General features: G+C 40.1%; 3 protein-coding genes across 3 annotated transcripts; all 3 read right to left on the reverse strand.

Annotated features, from left to right (window-relative positions):
- Positions 1 to 10,828: 10,828 nt before the first annotated feature.
- Positions 10,829 to 11,702, reverse strand: K441DRAFT_267786 (uncharacterized protein). The gene has a single exon (XM_067640857.1). It carries the CDS (start codon positions 11,511 to 11,513, stop codon positions 11,055 to 11,057), a length of 459 nt encoding a protein of 152 aa, XP_067499413.1. The 5' UTR covers positions 11,514 to 11,702; the 3' UTR covers positions 10,829 to 11,054.
- A 2,078-nt stretch (positions 11,703 to 13,780) lies between these two features.
- K441DRAFT_680777 (uncharacterized protein) lies at positions 13,781 to 14,309 on the reverse strand (the record flags this gene model as incomplete). The annotated part of the gene is made up of 2 exons (XM_067651399.1): positions 13,781 to 13,928; positions 13,981 to 14,309. The coding sequence occupies 2 exons, from the start codon at positions 14,307 to 14,309 to the stop codon at positions 13,781 to 13,783; spliced, it is 477 nt and encodes a 158-aa protein (XP_067499414.1).
- A 2,671-nt stretch (positions 14,310 to 16,980) lies between these two features.
- On the reverse strand, positions 16,981 to 19,128 carry K441DRAFT_618808 (uncharacterized protein; the record flags this gene model as incomplete). Its single annotated transcript, XM_067645845.1, has 2 exons — positions 16,981 to 18,276; positions 18,403 to 19,128. 2 exons carry the CDS (start codon positions 19,126 to 19,128, stop codon positions 17,101 to 17,103), a joined length of 1,902 nt encoding a protein of 633 aa, XP_067499415.1. The 3' UTR covers positions 16,981 to 17,100.
- Between the last annotated feature and the right edge of the window lie 714 nt (positions 19,129 to 19,842).

Below are 19,842 nucleotides of genomic sequence, written 5' to 3' on the forward strand. Positions count from 1 at the left end.
GGTCTTTTATATAGTTTTTATGCGGTCTTTAGCCTTTACCTACTACCGTTATTACTATTCTAAATCTGCCCATTTCGCGATAAAGGTAGTTACCTGCCTTTAGTGCTGGTGACCTCCTATATAGTGGCGGCGCTCCACCTACGCTCTACCGGTATTCCGCTGGCCGCGCTTATAGGGGTTTATTGTAGCTTCCCGCTCTATATAGTCCTTCTAGTACGCGAGGAAGCCTTATATCTTATTTTTATGGTCCTTTACGCGTTCCCTAAGCGCTTCTAATAATACTAGTAGCCGTTTTATTTTTTACTGGCGCTTTACTAATATATTCTAAATACCGTTAAGTACCTCTACTAATTCCTTTTCTACCCTATTAAAGGCCGTCTTAGCGGCTCTTTAAAGGGCTATCGTTTCAATATAGAGTTGGATTGGGGGAATAGCCGCTTCCTTCTCTATTGCAGCTATTAGTGTTTACTGGTATGCCCCTATAACCCTATGGAGACACTAGTTCTAGACTTTCTATAGTGGTTTAAGTAAGCTTTTCGCTAGCGTTCCGCCGTCGTCCTATACTCCCCACACTTAGGCGCTATATAGCATCGCTAGTCGGACGGTGGCTGTATATAGGAGGCGTAAGCGGCGCATTAATGGGCCCTATATAGACGCGGTAATCCTTAATATCGCTTTAAAGGCTGCTAAGCCCTTACTCGCGGCCTTTTTAACCTATTCTTTTTATTGGAGCTTAGGGTCTACCTAGATCCCTAGAACTCGCATACTGGTTTTCTAAGGGGCTGTCTCGCAGCCGGCGATACGCACGGTAGACGCGAGGTCTGCGGTGGCGTAGCGCTGTCGCTTTATAAAGTGCATAAGCTAGTACTTCTTAGGGGCGAACGCCGCCCTATATCAATTTGCCTATACAATATAGCAGTTATAGGCGGCCTCTAATTATTAATAGTTCTCTGCCGTGGAGTCCCCCTAAGTAATAAGGTTTATATTATCTATAAAGCTAAACCCTAGCGTGCCGCTGTTAGGGCGCTAGAATTCCTCTAACAGCTTTAATATAAAAAAGAGGAATAAGATTAGTAATAAGGGTAACCCCTAGGGGATACCTGTCTGTGTCTAAATCTAGTTGCTCTCGTATCCTATAAACTTAATGTAGGTTTTATATACTATTAGGAAGCTTTATACGAAGTTTATAAGCTACTTTAAAAAGCCTTTTTTTTTAGAATATGGAGGAGCCTTTTATAGGAGACGTTGTTAAATGCCCCTGCTAAGTCTAGGCTTAGCATTAACACCACATACCTGCGGCGTGTTTGCTACGCCGTCTATACGCAAGAGCTAAGTAGTCCTACCGCTAATAGTATAGATCGTTTACGCCTTGCTCCTATCTAGTTTTAAGGGAGTAGCCTATGCTCCTCCGCAGCCTTAGATATAATGTTGGCTATATACTTTTCTAGGACTTTTACTAGCGTGTTTTTAAGGGCAATTGGTCTATAGCTACCTAGGAAAGAGTAGTCTTTCTTTTCTTCTTTACGTAACACCACAGTTATGGATTCTTTAAGGCTTTTTAGTATTATTCCGCTGGTAAAGCAATAACTAGCTACTTTTGCTAAATCTTTTATAATAATTAGGGCAGCCACTTTAAGGACCTTATTTAGTATACTATTTAGCCCTAGGGCTTTTCCATTTAGGAGACTTCTAATAAGCTTACCGATTTCTTCTATTAAGATAGTAGGGCTAATATTAAGCACATTTTGTTCCCTTATTGTCTCTATATCACTAAGGTCTACTATTCTAGTTTTAGGAAAGAACTTAGCTGCAAGGATATCGGCCTTTGTGATATTATTATCTATTAAGGGATCCTTAGTAGACCTCCTAAGGTCTAGTAGATAGGGGTCCGCCTTTGCTACGCTTACTTTTTTACTCCATTTTAATAGAGTCTAAAGTCCCTTATTATATGGTTTTAATTAATCTTTAGTAAGTTTATAAATAAAGCGTCTTTAGTTATTACAACTAACTCTCCTAGTCTCTTTTTATAGTTAATTATTTAATGCTAAATATCTTTAGTAGTCCTTAGGGTTGTTATAAGCTTAGAGCTGTCGTCGCGCCTATTAGGCGCCAGCGTGGAGCTATATGGCCTATAGCAACTATTCTTAACGGGCCTACCGGCTAGGCTATGCTTATAGGCAGTATTCTTTAAGTGCTTACTTAATCCCTTCCTAAAGGGCTTAAAAGGGGTCTTTAGATATAGTCTAGTTAAGCTCCTAGATGCTTTGGAGAAAGCCCTATAAGTTTAGCTTCTTAAGGGCGAGGCGCTGGCGTTCTGCTAGCGGATAGCCGGCGTTATTAATTTGGATGCGGATTGGTATATAGTCTCTTATAAGGGCCTATTCCTTAACTATACTATAAAAGTTAACTTTTCTGTATAGATCTGGTGATATAAATATAAGGTCTATTACACTCTCCTATTACCCTCTTTTTTATATAGGCTCTCCTTTTAGTGTAGCGAGTACTAAGCCTTTAGCATTAGTTTCGGCCAAAAGGCGTTCTGCCTGCTCTTCGCTAGCTATATGCTTTCCACCCTATATTAGATAGTAGGCGTTAAAGTTACCTAAGAGTATAATTTCTCCCTTAGCTTCCTTAATAGCCATTTTAACCTTAGGCTATGCCCTAATCTAAGGGCCATCTTCGCGCGGGTTATAGATATTGATAATTATAGCCTCTAGCCCCTTTAGGCGTACCTAGAGGGCTATAATAAAGGGGCCGTACTATTTACGCTTCTAATACGCAGCGTTAATATTCCGGCTAATTATAAAGCAGACCTTTATTATGGGGAGAGCGTTATATATAAGTGTAAATCCCCTAGGGTAGTATATTAATTTAGTGTATTTATTATATACTGGCTTCTAGATTATAAGGACCTAGTAGTCCACTAATATAACGCTGTTAAAGAAGGGGCGACACGCCCCTTGGTTTACATTTCTGTAGTTATACTAGATAATTATATACTTACTTATTTAAAGTGGGTATAGGCTTATCTATATCTATATCCTGTTCCTTATTATTTTCGCTATTAACTATTATTACTCTATTAGCGTGAAGCCGGAGCCTTAATTGTAATCTGTCTCTGCTTACTATTTTAATAAAAGATAGTTTACCTGGTCCCCGTTTAAGTAGTTATTCTTAAATCTTTAGGTAAAACATTTCCCGTCCTCTTTTCTTATTAGTGCTAATTATAAGGTTTCCTAGTATTAAGGGTTAGTATATTATTTCTACGGCTTCTTATATATAGAGTAACTGCGTTAAAAGGGCCATCCTTTTTATTTAGATACCTTTAAGGTAGCTTTAAAAGGTCCTATACTTTTTTCTTTACTATACTTTATAGGCTTTACCGCAGTTAATATAGGATACCCTTTTCTTAGGGCAATCTGTGGTGTTATATAGTCCCGCATATTACCTATATTTTATTTACTTTCCGTATACGCTTTATATATACCCCTATTAATTATAGCGGTAGTATTACTTTATAATTACGCTATTCTTAAATAGCCTAGTCTTAAAAAGCTAGGATTTAATAACTATCCTACTTTTTATAATCTTTTACTAAATTGCTTGGGTTAGGACGCCAATTATAATTATTTCCCTAGTCTTCTTAGGTTCTCTCTAGGCGCTGCTAGAGTTTGCCTAGCATTTCGCCTGCGCTTTAGGGTTATATAGCTATTAGATCTAGCTAATAGCTATCCTAAGCATAAGGCGCTTTATAGCTTTATAAATAGATTAAATTAATTCTAAATTATCTGTGTCCCTTCTACTATTAATTAGAGTCTTAAGTGGGACTCCTAGTACTTTTAGGAGGTAATCTTTCCTTAGTATTCTAAGTCCTAGTGCGTCTGGCCCGTTTAGGATTTAGTCCTTTATTATTTAAGAGGGGATATAGATATCTACGTCCCCACTATTAAGGGTGCGTACGGCGTATACGCTTAGTATTATTCTCTAAATAGTCTTAAGAAGCTCCCCTAGTTTGTGGCCCTGGGGCTCCTTAAGCCGGACGCGTATACTCGCTCTCTGTGGTGCCGCAACTACGTTTACCGTGCGGGCCGCCTGCGCAGCGACGGCTGCTTAGGTTTGGACCTGTACTAGGGGAACTCCTAGGCCTAGGGGTCCTCCTTTACGCGTTTCTTTTTAGATTTTCTTAATACTAGCTTTAATTCGGTTAAGCTAGGCCTTAGTTTTTTATTCTTAGGTTATTTGGGGGACTAGACGCGTTAAGAGGGCTTTAATATACTATATTGCCTCTTAAATAAAGGCAAGTATTTAGTGCTATAGAGTTTCTTCCTCCTCTTTTATAAGATCGTCTTTAATTTATTTAAGTATTTCCTTTAGTTTTTACTATTACTAGCAGCTGTCCTTTTCGCGTTATTGCCTACCTAGTTCGTGGTTTAGTTCCTGCGCGTCACGACTCTTACAACTTTAGCGGGAAGCCTACGCCCCTCCGTCGTCCCCTATGCTCTAAATAGGGGCGACGTGGTTTTATAGGGTTTCTTGGTGCGGGGAATAGGATTCCGATATCGGGTTGCTTTATTAAGTGGTTTTGGGCTAGTTTCGCTGCTATTGCGGCTTTTTTTTAAATTTTGGCAGCTATATATATAATTATTTAATATATAACTTATTTTTTTACTACTTTATTTAATATAGTAACCTTTAAATTTATAATATTTCTCCTTTATTAAATAAAAATATTAGGAGTAGATTATAAAGCTTATATTTCTTAATAATATAGCTTTAATTAAGAAGTACTACTTTACTAAGTATTACTATAAGACCTAAAGGGAAGGTCTTATGGCAAAGATAATTAAATTTAGATAGTATATCTTTAGTAGTTATCTATAAAATCTATATAATAGCTTAAATTTTTTATAGGTCAAAAATAAAGCTTTAATAGAGGTCCTAAGCCTTAAATAGGCTAGTAATAATTAGGTTAACATTATAGTTACCATAAAGAAGCCCTATAATAGATATTAAATAGATATACACTTAATTAAAGATTTAGTTATTTTTATAAAAAGTAAATCAATAACTTCAGCAGCTTATTATAAAGGCTATATATATAGACCCTTAAATATATAGCCTGCAATTATAACTTAAAGACCTTAAAAGCGTAAAAATTTATAGGTAAGTACCTGTAGATCTAAATATAGACTCTAAATATAGAGATGGAATTAAGGAAGCTATAGAGGAGATAGAGGAGAAATAGGCTAAAATAAGGGCAAAGGAGTTAAAATCAAAGCCTTATAAGGTGTTAGCTAGAAAGAGCGAAGTCAATATATTAAATATCATATAGGGGTAAATAGTTAATTTGATTTAGTTGGGTGTAGATAGCTTCCAAAGTGTTATAACCGATTTTGGTGGGGTAACCGAGTTTGGGCGGTAACTGAGTTCTGGGGGTCCGAGCTTATAGGGTTTAGTGGAATTTTTATATCCTTAATAGATATTGGTAGAAATCTTATATTAGTAGAATTTAGTAAAATTCCTAGCTTAGTAAAATCTAGTAAATTCCTTAGGCGTAGGGTAGATATTAGTAGAAATCTTAGGCTAATAGATTTTAGTAAATTTCCTAAATTTTAGTTTAGGGTTAGGATAGTGCGTTATAAGGCACTTCTACTTATAATAGGAGGCGGTAAATAGAAGCTTAAGGTTATTTTAATTAATAGTTACCTTATATAGCTTTATTTAGGGTTATTTAAGGATTATTAGGTAACCTAAGATAGTAATAAAGAGCTTAATTAGTTCTTTATAGTTTAGGTATTAAAGTCTTAGGTATACTATATAGGTAATTTAGCCTAAAACCGTGCGTTTTCTATTAAATCTAAATACGTTAATATACTAGTTAAGGAGGGTTAGGGTAAAACTATTATCTTACGCGAAGATCTTATTAATAAATCCTATATTACTAACTTCTATATTAATTAGGACTTAAGTATTAGCCTATTAATTATTCTACTAAAGATAATAGTTAACGGTTATGCTACGATTCTAAAAGTTAGAGTTTATAATATCTAAAGTATTTAATAAAATCCTAAGGCAGAGCCGTTTTAAAGAGCAACTTAACTCTAAAATATACCTTTTAGTAGTAAGCAGGAAGGGGTTCCTATAAAATATTAGTTATAGCTTCGCCCTTATAAGTAGTGCTTATTAGATATAGGGCTATAACTAAGTAAAAATTAGGGGCGGTAAACGGTTGCTAGTATTAGCTGTTTATAAATTGTGTTTAGGTATAGGGATAAAGCAGTAGTTAGAGAGGTAGAAGTTACTTCTGTATTTAAAGCAGAGGCCTAGCTTAATACGTTATTCTTATTTAAAGGACTCTAGTAGGGCGTATCCTAGAGTTCTAGTGTTAATATCTATAGCGTTAAGGTGCTTAAATTAAGATAACTTAGTAGACGTTTGTAGGGCTATTATATTATATTAAGGAGCGTATTTCGGTATTAGGCGTAGTATATTATTATACCGTTTATTAATAACGTTTGCACAGGTATTAAGGGCTTTTAGTAGGTCTACACCTATTAGGGAGGTTTTTAGTTTAGGGCTTAGGGATTTAATAAAGCTGTTAACTAGTATAGAGTTGTTTTAGCTAGTTTCCTTTACGTAATAGTTAAATTCGAAGAAGTATACTAGGAAACTTTTCGTTCCTTAAGCTATATAGTTTATTTTCCTCTAAGTAGTAGCTTAGCGGTTTAGGTTACTATATATAGCTTTAAGAAGTATAACTAAGCTTTATACTAAGTTCGGTTAAAGAGGTTTAATAAGGTTAGCTACCTTTCCTTTTAGTTAACTTAGGGCGTAATAGAGTTAGTTAGCTTTAGTTAGGTAACGGTTAGCGTTACTAATTAGCTTATTTTTAAGCTAGCTTAAAAATAATTAAAGCTCTTATTATTTACCGGTAAATACTAGGAGATTTAGTAGTTATTTGGATTGTTATAGTATAGTAGTCGGCTTAGGGTAAAAGACTACTATAGGTTTAGGGCTTGCGTTCCGCATATTTATCTCTAGAGAAGGCGTTTAGTCTTAAGGTCCTAGTATAGGCATCTTAAGGGTATAGATTTCTTCTTAAAGGTCCTTAATTAATTGCTAGTATTATACTTCTTATTTGGCTTATTGTTAATTTAAAATGGCTTAGTTCTATATAAAGGCGTCTATAAAAGACTTCTATATCCCTACTGATTGTTTTTAGAGTATAGGTATAATACTAGCGGCCATTATAGGAGTTTTAGGTTTGTTCTGCATATTAATAGTAGTATAGGTAGTTAACGTAATATAGTATTACAGAGTAAGTATAAGCGGCGATAATATATAGTAAGATAGATATTATTAAGCTATATATATAAACTATATAAGAAGGCTAAGACGTTATATAAGGAAATAAGGTAGGAAAATAGGAAAAAAGGGTATATATTATGGACTTAGTTGCTTAGTTAATATATATATAGAGTAGAATAGGATTTAGGTGGTAGTCCTAGCAAAACTTAGCAAGATTTAGTAGAACTTAGTAAAACTTAGTGGAATATAGTAGAATATAGCAAGTTATTATTAGATTGCCGTTAGATTGCCGTCTTATAGTTAGTCTTTAGTTGCTAAGTTAGTAGAAATAGGTAAATATATATAAGGTGTTACGGGGGTATCCTGTAACAAAGGTAAAGCTCCTAAATTTAATTAAAGTTTACTCTATTTTCTTACTAGATAAGCTATAAAAGGCTATAAATAACCTATTACCCAGATAAAAGAATAAGCCTCCCTTACTAATTTAAGTAAACGGTAATAATAAATAGGAAGTTAATAAAATAGTAGCCTATAAGATAGTATAGAGAATACTAAAATACTATATTTAATAGAAGGGCTATAACTTGGACCTAACCTAGTACTCTATAAAACTTTATAAGCTGCCCTTAAAAGCTTAAAGAGTTTTATAACTAATACCCTAATATACCTAGACCCCTAAAGTACCTAAAAAAGTAGATAGAATGCTGGTATAATAAAGATAATAAGCTACTAAAAGAATGTAAGAGTATATATATTAGGTCCCGTCGCGCTTGCGACAAGTTCGCAAGCACTCTCAGTCTTTTTGGCCGTATGGCGACGTGGAGGCGGGCCACGTTACAAAGAATATAAGAATAAAAACGCCCTAAAGCCCTAATACAGCTGCCTGCCAAATTCTGCTAGTACCGTAACTTTAGATATTTAGGAACTTCTACTACTGGTTAAAGTTGTCTTATTAGTTAGATCCTTACCAAGATTTTTAGCGGCTCTTTTAGCCTATTACGTTCCACATAACCTATAGTTACCTTTTATACTTAGTCCAGACGCACTTATGTCTTCTTCTTCTCCTTATCTTATATTTTGTAATCTTGCGTTTTATAAGCCTAGTGCTATTTTATTCCTAACTAAGCCTAAAGATAGGCTTTCTTTCAAAAGGGGGGTAATATAACGGCACTGTGGCACATTACCTACCAAATTCTGCCATATTCTGCCAACCTACGATTAGCTCGCCTATTATTAGCGCCTTGGCGGCTGCCCCTATATATTTGTTTATTTCGGTCCTAGCGACCCCTTTTTTCTTCTTTTTAGCTTAGTATCTTTATAATATAGCGTTCTATAAGCTTTAGTTTAGAGGCATTTATATAAGCCGTAACATTCTATATCCTTATCCTATTTATAGTTTTGTAAATATATTTAAGTTCCTTTTTAGGAAGAAAGAGTAGTATAAGCCATAAATAATATTAGTAACTTAGTTAATTAAGGTATAAGTATAGCAAGAGGGATGCGTAAGCCTATATAATTAGGTTGTCTATAAACAAGGATCTAAAGCTAGAGAAAGGAAAAGATAAGTAGCGCCGCTTAAAGTTTTATACAATCTCTTAGTTATATAACTACAGCTATCCGCCAAGTTCTGCCAGTGCTATAATATTACGTAGTAACTACTTTAATAACTCCCTAGCGGTAATTATTTCCAAAGGTTTTATAGGGTTAGATAGACTAGCCGTGGCTTTTTAGTCTACTCTTTTATAAATAAAGGAGATGCGCTCCTCTAGGGAGACTCTGTTAGCCTCTTATAGTAAAGGCGTTATTTTATAGGGTAAAGTAATATAGCCCGTTATTAATAATTAATAGCTATACATTCCTTCTATAATGGATTATAAGCGATTAGAATTATAAAAGGCTAGTTTAACTAGAATATCTAATTATCTAATTAATAGTATAGAATAAGAGTTGTAGGTAAGTAAAAGATAAGTTAAAGATAAGTTAAAGGTAGAATAAGCTTTACGTATTAAAGGACAAATACTTTCTAACTTCTTCTATTTAAAGACTAATTGCTAGTTCTTCTTTAGAGGAGAACTAGCTCCCTTTATAATCCTTTTAAACCATTAGTAAAACCCTTTACCCCTTATCTATCTAACTATATCTTCTTTAGGATATTAGTGGGATATTAGTAAAACCTTTATCTATTTTATCTAATATATACCTTTTAGGGGAGCCCGTTATATATTACTATACTATATATAAGTGCTATGTAGTATAATATAGGGTATATTATATAGGAGAAAGGGGGCGCCAAAGGTAGATATTATAATTTAAATAATTAACTAGAATGTATACATAAAGACGTAATAGCTATATTACGTTTCCGTTAGGGTTTACCCTCCTAGTAAAAAAATTCCATAATACTACTACGTCGCTACGCCCGCGCTGCGCCGCTATATATACGTCTTTATATTTACTTTAGTTTATTAATACGATTATAATAGAATACTAATAGTACTACTAGGCTTTTAGGCTTTACCATATAGAGGTATAAAGGCCGATTTTATAGAGCTTAGTACGTTAGGATATCTTTCTTCTATACCGTTTTAGAAGAAGTAGGAGCTTTAGAAGCTTTAAGAGCTTTATCTGCCTTAGGGGCTCTATAAGCTTACTATATTAGCGCTAAGCTAAGCTCTATTCTTCTATTATACGGCCTTTAATTATTATTAATTTTAATATATTTCGACTAGTTAATATATAGATATTACGTAGTTACTGGCTTAGTTTTATTTATCAAATTTAACCCTTAAGGTTAAGGCCTAATTTGGTAATACTAGCTCTACTACTAGTAAAAAGTCTTTAATTACTTGGTCACCTTATATGTCTAATAGTTTAATCCTTTAATAATTATTATATATCTTCTCCTACTACTATAGCTAGGCTTTAAAATTCTATTTCTTTTGGCCCTTTTTAACCTTAGCGTATTAGTAGATGGGTAGAGCTAATATATAGTATCGGTAGAGGTAACCCTCTCCTTAAGAGCAACTAGAGTGTTATATACTAAGCCAATACCTAGTATATAGGTATTTAGATTTCTAGTTCCTTTACTAGTAATATAGCTTTGTAAAGAGGTTAAACCTACTTTTTACTTCTTATATTTCTTCTTTACTATTTTATACCTCTTATAGAGATTTAAAAGCTTATTCTTCTTATTTTTAGAAAGAGCTATATATAAGGTTATTTCTAGCTTTACACCTAAAGGCTTAAGAAAGACTGGTTTATATAATTGGAGCAACTAATCCCATCTAGTTAAGGGGTTAACGTATTCCTATGTCTTCTATTTGGGCTTAAAGCCTAATAAAGTCGATCTATTTATCTTAATTAGCTTAGCTTAATAATATTACAATTACAGCAATAACCTAGATAGGTAGCTAAGAAGTTATTTTAAAAGGTACTTATAGAAAGAACAAAGGATTTAGTAATAAATAGTAATTTAATAAGGTGTATAATTAATTAAATTAGTTAATTAAATAGGGGCAATACGGCAAGTAACCTAGGCTTATAACTATTAATCGGAATATTAATAAATAAGGACTCTATCTATTAAATATGGCTCTAAGACCTTTATATATATATAAGGTATAGGCAATAGGAAAGAAAATGGGGGTAGTAATAGAAATAAGGGGTAGGTAATTAAGTTAGGGTGGCAAGACAACTTGATTCAGGTCGACATATCTAGACCATATACTTTATATTAATTCTCACGCTCAATCCTCCATGTTATCTCCACTCTGCCTAAAACAGTTACTCCCTGATCTAGTGACGGTCGTTTTCAATTTTCTAATACCCGACCGTAGAGTCATTCTTCGAAGTCCTCTTACTAGAGATCGAGGTTGGGTTTGCCTGCCAAGAATCAGTAAATTGCACTTCTCCATTAGAAATTGGCTGAAGGATTTGATGCTAGAGTATTCAAAAGACCCTGGCGCTGCTACGCAATCGTTCAAGTACACTGAAGCTATAATTGTCGTTTTGGTTTCGAAAATATGTATATATATATCCAGAGAAAACGAGGATGGAAGGGCAAGAGAAGAAAAAGAGACTTTCTGAGCCTCACATTTGAACTCTAAATATCTTGACGTCGTGCGTTGCATGGGAAGGCTAATGTCTGTATGGCCGAGCGGGCGGCATTCCTCTCCCCGTTTGTTTTTTAATGGCCATGGTATCATAGAAAATCGTCGAATGTTGGGGTTCCATTATACCAACATCGACAAGGGTATTTGCCTGACCCCACGGTATTCCTTTATTAAGGTATCGGAGGAAACGCTGCAGGCTTGTCCAATAATGATATATATCCTTGGGTTCCTTCCTCCAAGCAGCTACATGTGATACATTGGATTCGGAAATCGAGTTTGGATTACGCCGACTGTATTGAAATGGAAGATTCCAAAGAACATCATGCTTAGTCTCGTTATAGCATGCCGGTAACGAATGTCGGATAGTATGGTACAAGAATCCTGTCTCAAGGATGTTACTGACGACCTGCGGCGGCACGGTGTCTAGCGAATTTTCGAACATATTTCCATCCGTTGCAAATATGCAGATACACTACCGATCCTCTCCTGGTAGGTTAATCAACGATTCCACCATCAAAGTCCTAAACGGAGACAATATCAAACCTCTAGAAGACGGGAAGCGATAACAATCTCCCTTGAGTTCTTCTGCCTTTTTGCAACGAGTACAGAACTCTTTCTCGTGGTCTTGGGCCTTTGAGATTTCGCGCACCCTTTCGGACGTGCGAATAAAAGATATATTACGGATTGGAGGGACGTTTTTAAGGACAACAGCCGTAGTCGTACGAGTTTCACGAGAAGTGTTGGAGAACACGTTAGAGGGCACTGCGCTTCTCGACCCTTTTCGCATAAAGTGGTGGAACCTCTGGACAAATTTTGACATTTTTGGATTGCTATTGGCTTGGAATCCCAAGGCTTGGCAGTCCGATCCATGTTGTGGAAGAGCATACGCAGACAACCGAACACAGGAAACAGCAGCTATGAGAGCCTGATTTCGAGAAATATTTAGAAAGCAGTCCATGCTCTCTAAAACTATTCGTCCACTGCATAATCGAGCAGTTTGTGGTATTGACGTAATGTTGTTCATGCTATTTCTCCAACTCGCACTTGATACTAGCATTTTAAAGGCTGATTTGGAGATTTCTAGATAGGTTATTTCCCTTGCAATACGCCATGATGTGTTCAGAAAGGACCTGACCTCAAGGCAGATATAGAATGCGGTTGTCGACATATTTGTCTCATCTTCCGCTTTGATCCTTGCCCTCCCAGTCCAAGCTTCCTCGAGTAGGTCAAGATCTTTGCCACTAAGCTGGAGTATCTCGTCCCATCCAGAAAAAAATTAAGAATATCTCGCGCGGTTTTTTTTTATTTCGTTCCATTAGTATCTTTTCTAATTCCGCTCGTGGCCTGGAGGAGATGATTGATATTATCCTCAGTGACGTATAGAGCATCCAAACGAAACGAAATATGGGATGCAAGCTTGAGCGTCGCAACTGCTCTGGATTGAATAGATAACGGTAACAGAGTCTGTTCATTTAATGCCACGGCTACAAAGCCGTCACCAATGTCTAGAGGCGGCTGAATCCAATTTGATATGCTGGTCTTCTCTGCCTTCATTGAAGGAATATCGCTATCAGTAGTTAAGGTGACTTGATCGTATGCCTTACCACTTGCAAGACATTTCAAGCGCCTTAAGATAGAAGGTCGATATAAATTCCTCGCCCAGTCAAAGACATAATTCACAATAAGGAGGAGTCGGAGGGCATCATCTTTTGATAATATACATCCATGCCAGAGCTGGGTAATCTCCTACCTAGCTTGTCAGTCACATAAAACTTACGGAGTCGAAGTATACAATAAAACAGGAGTAGGCGTCAACAATATACTCGTTTACTTACACACCCCGATTTTTCTCCGATCTTTTTGATATAGCACGTATACACCCGCCAGGCATCCCCGCGATAGGCGAAGAACCAAACAAGAGGTGGGGGACCTGATATTTGGTTGGCTGCTTTCTCCTGCAGCTTCTCCTGTAATTTCAACAGAAGCAATATTGGAAAGGAGGTCTGGACTCGTATATCATCGAAGCCATTGGGACTATGTTCAGACTTCGCTTCGACGACAAGGAAAGGGAAAAGAAGAGGATCTGGTTCGTATTTAAATGGGCTAGTCGCCACTAGATCCCCGATTGTGTTGCATGCAACCGTCGATGGAAAATCCATAGGCTTGGAGAGTAGTATCTCAAAAATTTTGGTGGCTCGTAGTCCATAGATTCGATCTGGCTTTTTCTTAGGAAGGGCCAACCCCTCGACAGGATTATGTCCAGCCGCTTCTTCGGCCCGATCATCAAATATGGAGTTTGTGCCGATCTCATAGTTTCCGATTATCTTAATTATGACCCAAGCGTTGGTGATGTTGTTCACTCACATGTCTTGCGGGCGAGTATCAGGTGGACATTCGCATGCCGTACGGGATTTCCTCCGTTCCTCTAGCTGACGGGCTATATTATCGTCGGGTTCGTAGATAGAAGCTTCAATTTCCGATCTCCAAATCCGAGCGCGACACGTAGGACTGCGATTCATGTCAGTAAGAAGCCCGAGGTCTTTCAGAATGCTTTATATACCAAGCAACTTCGAAGCTAAATCGGCGAAATACATCGTTCTCTAGCCCAAATCTCCAACCAGCCTCATTGCGTTCCTGCGTGAATAGCCGAGAAGCACGTTCGGTCAACCATTCAGCTCGAAGTTTGGTTTGCTCTCTCCAGGGTTCCTCGCTAGAACGGATTCCAATACTAGCACAAAAGGTATCAAAGCTCTGACTGCCGATTTTGCGGATATCCCCAAAGGTGCAACGATGCGCAGCTGGCCATTCCTCTGCAGATAGTGGAGGTTTGAAAATTATCCCATAACGCTTAGCTAGTCGACGGAGATCATTATCGGGCTGATTTTCCATGAAGTTCTGGCTTCCAAAATAGAGCGCCTTAAAATGTATGGAGATTCAAAGTCACACCGGTTCTCGATCAGTAGTTATCACAGCGGGGCAGCTTGAAGGTTAAATGAGTGCCTTATTAACCACGCCGCACCAGCCCCATGGGCTGTACAAGCCACTAGCGCTTCAAGGTCCAGACCCAACCCCCTGCCTATCTAAATTTAGACTGATTTTAATTATGGCGACCATTAGCTATACAGACTCTCACAGCATGTCATGACGACTCCGATTTATGGAGGGGTGCGGATAGGAGTCTGAGTTCGGTAGGAGTGCAAAAAAACGAGAAACCATGACTAGTCAGCTACTACTATTTCTATACAATTCCGTACGTGCTACGTAGTCACCAGAAATATTTTATGTTTCTTTAAAGTGACAATTCTTTCATCTTCTGTAGATTTCAAAGAACAAGTTTCGCCTTAACGTGGGTATGAAGCGCGATTTATTTTGTAGTTGCCATCAGGTATCCCCTAACCCGTCAGGTATGTGGTCTGTGCGCGAATACCGGGAACGAGACTACGCGTGCTCTCTAGTTGTAAAATTCAACTATTGGCTCAATTTGGCTGTAGTATCCGCAAGATACCGTTCTGCAGGAACGATGCCTGACGGCAGCCTCATATTGAGCGACTTAACTCCAAAGGATAAGCTTGCATAGAGATTTTGTATAAGAATTAAGCAATATCAAAGGCTTCAAATATCTAAGCGCGGCTATCGAATCTGGTTAATCTAATGAGCTGGCGCTTATCGATAAGCTTCGGACCCAAATCGACGTGTTAAGGGATAGCAGTAAGCCTTTCAAGCTTACCACTGTCCTCTTAGCTCGGCGGACCCTCGGGGGTCAGCCACGGCAAGACCTAGAGGCAAAACCTAGAAGCAGCAAGGTAACGTTACCTGGGTAGATAAATGGCAGATCACATCAGTAGCCAAGACTCTGATGTATCCCATGCGCCGTCACGAAAGGTGCTTCTTTTCCTGACCTAACTAGAGGCTCTAGATTTGATTAAGTCTTGGCAAAATTAAGTTGCAGATTTGATCAATTAATTATAACCCAATATTATATAGTAATAAAGCTTAAATTTAATATATGATACGACTCCAGGTTAAACAAGGTCTGCATTATTGGAAGAACGTTTACAGCCTATTATGGTGGTTTAATCACGATAAGAAGCTATATCCCTTGCAACGTCAGGGTCCTCAGAGTAAGTGGTCCGTGCGGGAAAACCCACAAATTTCTAAGTACAGGCACCGAATCCAGCTAATTTGATTGGTTAGTTCTTATCGATAACCTGAGGACCCATTTTGACGTTGCAAGGGATAGAGACGCATGTTGATGTTTTGGTGTTCGCGCACGGGCCACAATAAAAGGAGCACCTTGACGGCGCATGGGATAAACACATGCTGAGCTGCATACCAACCTTACTCTCCTATTTATATCTGCTGAAAGCATCAAACCTCTCATTAACTCATCAATTCCTGTCCTACATTTCCGGACAGCCAATTAGCATACTGCTTATATTCAATCTCTTTCTCACCCTCGTCTTCTCCGCCCTCTGCACCACAGCTCCAGTTCTAGATACTCGTGTTGCCGTCCCCCACAAACGCGACATACCAAAACTGTCTTACGTCGTCGCCAACCTTGGCGTCTTTGAAGCAAACCCAAATCTCGGCGTCCAGTCTTTCATATCATTCCTCTTCTCCAACCCCAATCCCACCACCAAAATTGAAGCCGACTGTCTCCGCAGCCTCAATACGAGCTCTGGCCTCTACACAAACTCGTTCTTCTCCTGTGGTGCATCACCGTATGGCTTCAGGTATCGTAGTGACGGTATAGACCTGCAGAGAGTATGGAGCGACCCTCGTGAGTAGCGCCTTGAGCCTGAAACCTTACACGCAAATGAAAGCCCTCTCATTCCCTTCAAAATTCCAGAACTATCCCTGCTCCATCAAGCAACTGATTCCGCTCACATCCGTCTAGTTCGAATGGTGAACCGTCCACCACCATCATCGCCTATGCGGCTAACCAAACCTTCTGGGGATCTACCAACACGTTAACTTCGCCGTTCGGCAGGTTCTACTTCCGCGAGGAGCCCTTCTACTTCCTTGTCACCCAACTTGTTGCTTAAGTGGCCCCTGGATCTTCAGTCCGTAGGCAAATAGACGTCACCAGTTATAGCCGTTGCAGGATATTTGCAGGATCGAAGAAAGGGGATGGACTGACTGCATCTGAGCCAGTTGGTACAATGAACGAGGCTCAGAAGTTCCAAGCAATATGCTGTGTCGAGATTAATGTTTATAAGAATAAATAAATACCTGAAAAGCTTTAATACAATGAACTTATATATTTCAAAAATCTATATTATTATCAGAGAAGTCATGGCAATGCTTCATGGTGCTACGAAATCTCTTAGGTTGCCAAAGTGACCCTGAAGGGGTGTACTTGACACTTAATGGGCTACTAGAGCAGTCTAGAGGATCGAGATGATTCAAGTCCGTTCAACAGACTACGTGAACAACCATGCGCCCTTCAGACTAAATAGCATCATGAATATTTATTGCAATTGCACATACTCGTCAGGGCATGTGTAGAGTTTTACGGTCTTTAGTCACAAACAAGAATGATTCAACTTAGAACCCACCACCGGACTCAGGTAATGCAAACGGGCGATCAGACGCGCTCAATTTCTATAACTCAGAGCATAAGGATACAGGTATGAACACTAGCAATACAGATTTCCATCACGAAAACAAGTCTACGAATCTAGTCCACCAGCAGTGTCTGCAACCTCGCCTCCGTCGCAATTACGTCCAACGCCTGCCGCACCTCCAACACCCTTCTCACCTCCCCCAGCCAGTCCCGACTCAGCACCTTCGCCCAGCCGTCTAGCCCGTTCATCTCCCGCGCCGCGCCGTCCAGATCACCCTCCTCAAGAAGCACTTCTGTGCGTGCGAGCACGGCTTCGACATCCGCCCCCACCGCCAGTCCCGATTTCTTGAAGAGGAATTTGCTCATTGCTAGACTCGCCAGATGGCTTGCCACGCCCGCGTCTTCCGGCAATAGGGCTGCTTTGCGCACTTCGGCCGCGACTCGGCGGAAGCGGTCGATCAGCTGAGATGCCGTGGGGATGCCACGCTGGTAGGCAGCGGGGTTGATGCTCGCAATGGCGGCCGCGACAACGGGATCATCTGCAGCGATCTCCTTCAGAGCAGCCAGCTCTGTGGTGAAGGGTTTCGGGGCGTCGGCCTTCTCGAGCGTGGTTTTCACAGCCTCGACCGCCACTACGAGGTGCTGGGTTTTCAGGTTCGCGTCGACGACAGAGTTCCACTCGGCTGTGAGCTTCTCGAGTTCGTGAATAGAGTCGGATAATTCGGTCAACTTGGACAAGCGGCCATCGCGTTCGGTTTCGACGCGGTCACGAATGGTCGAGGAGAAGGAGCGCTGCAGGGCGATGGATTGTTCAAGCAGTTCGTTCTTCAGGCGCTGGTTGTGGACTTTCTGAGCAACCTCAAGCTCCGACTGCAGTTTCTGCTTGTAACTTTGGGCAAGTTTCTCGCGCTCACTCTCATACTCCTCTTTCCAGTGAGCTTCTTGCTCCTGCATTTGCTGATCAAGACGACTAATTAGCTCCCTGGCAGCAGAATCGAACTCAGTATGTGCCACACGGATTTTTTCCTCGGCCGCTTTCTGCTCATTTTCCTTCAGTGCGGTAATGTCCGAGATAACTTTCCCGAGGTCAGATTTCGCTTTGGAAATGACAGAGCTGTATTTCGAGGCAGCAGCATCAGCGTTAATAACCGTGATAATGTCATTGAGGATCTTGACGACGTCTTGAACTACAGGCTCTTTGGCAGATGGGACCTCGAGGTTGTCAACCAGAGGTGCGGTTGAAGCAGGCGCGGACACAGATTTTGCGGGTTCTTCTTTCTTGGGTTCCGCCTTCACGGCTCCCTTGGGCAGGAGATTATGTGTTGCAGATTCCGTGGGCTTCTCTTTAGCCGGAAGAGCCTCTTTCTTGGTTTCCTCCACAGGCTTCTGGGTTGCAGGTGTAGGCTGTGACGCAACATTCTGCGGCTCTTGTTTGCCCGAAGAAGTTGGAGGCTTGGCCTCTTCTACAGCGCTCAAATGCCTTCCTTTTAATGCCAGATCGCTGCGTTTGCTGTCCCCATTCTCAGCAACACGCCACGAAAGCCCATGCTTGCTCGGAATTGTAATCTTGGGCTCGCCCTTGACTTGCGGATGCAAGCGTGGAGTGCCTGCCTGGCCGGGGAAACGTCTACGGAATTCGCGCTCCTCAAAGTAGCCAACGGCATCCTCGCCAAAGGGTACATATTCGGTGAAGAAGTCGTGGAAGTTGTCAGAGACCAGCGAGTAGTATACACCACCTGCGTAACCAAGCGCAGACAAGATAAGCAATTGGATTATAAAGCGGCGGAATCGACGTTTCTTCGGCTTCGGAGCTTGAGGCTGGGGTGCTACATTCGAAGAGCCAGTACCGGTGGGTGGAGTTGCAGCAGGACTCACAGCGGGTGCAGAGCGCACCTCTCCGGATGCTGGAGGGGTCTTCGGTACATCATTAGGAGGAATCGTGCCAGTTTTTATAGGTGATAGGTTTGATGGTGTTGTCAATGGCGGAGAAGGGATTTCGGCATTGGCGCTTGTGCTCTGAGAGCCGGGCAGCAGCGTCTCGTCGGGTTTCTTGCTATCAGCGAAGAAACGATGGGCGACACGCCATTGAAGGCGGGCAGCAGGTGCAATTGGCCTAGCTCTTAAAAAAGAGGCACGCAGCATGATGGGCTGCTCAAGAGCGCAAGGTGGTGACCGGTTGGGGGGTGTGACGATAGCTGCCCTGTCACACTCGGAAAGAAACAAAGTTGAAATGCGGCCTATCCCGAGCTCCGCTGATCACGGGAAGTTGACGCGAACACCACAACCCGGTCACTATATTCAAGACGGCTATCATCAATTCAGACTTTTCTGCGAAAATTTTATCAACATACTGTAGGAGACTATTGTTCAGTCGGTCACCTTGAAAGCAAGACTTTTCATCATAGTTGAATTTCTTAAATATGGGTAGGCCCACTAGATATTTGTTGCTCATTCACTGCCTCATCAACAAAACATCCTTAACAAAACATCCTTACACAATACAGTTAGAATATATCCAGCAAGACTCCACAACAGCTCCCTTAAACAAAACTTCCCTTCTCCTTCCAGGCGAGCAGATAAACACAGCAATAAGCCAACCCAAACGCTAACTTAAGGCGTTATACATACATCCAGAGCATCGGCTTAGTTATCATCCATCCAGGCCGCCATTACTTCTGGAATTCCGCCTCGCCGACAGGCTTCCGATGAACCGGCGCCGGGCTCACCAGGCTTATAGGACTGACATTGTACGGCTGCTGGGGCGGCGGTGATCCAGAAGCAGCATACCGCTGCGGCGCTACCATTCCACCTGCAACAAGCTCGGGGACAGCATATTGCTGCGATGGACTCATTGCA

This window comes from Cenococcum geophilum (assembly GCF_001692895.1).
Source record: "Cenococcum geophilum 1.58 unplaced genomic scaffold K441scaffold_52, whole genome shotgun sequence".
In the NCBI taxonomy this organism is placed as follows: domain Eukaryota; kingdom Fungi; phylum Ascomycota; class Dothideomycetes; order Gloniales; family Gloniaceae; genus Cenococcum; species Cenococcum geophilum.

What these genes read in the sequence shown, in the direction of transcription:
- K441DRAFT_267786 (XM_067640857.1), bottom strand. Translation starts at nt 11,513, where the DNA reads ATGATACCATGGCCATTAAAAAACAAACGGGGAGAGGAATGCCGCCCG.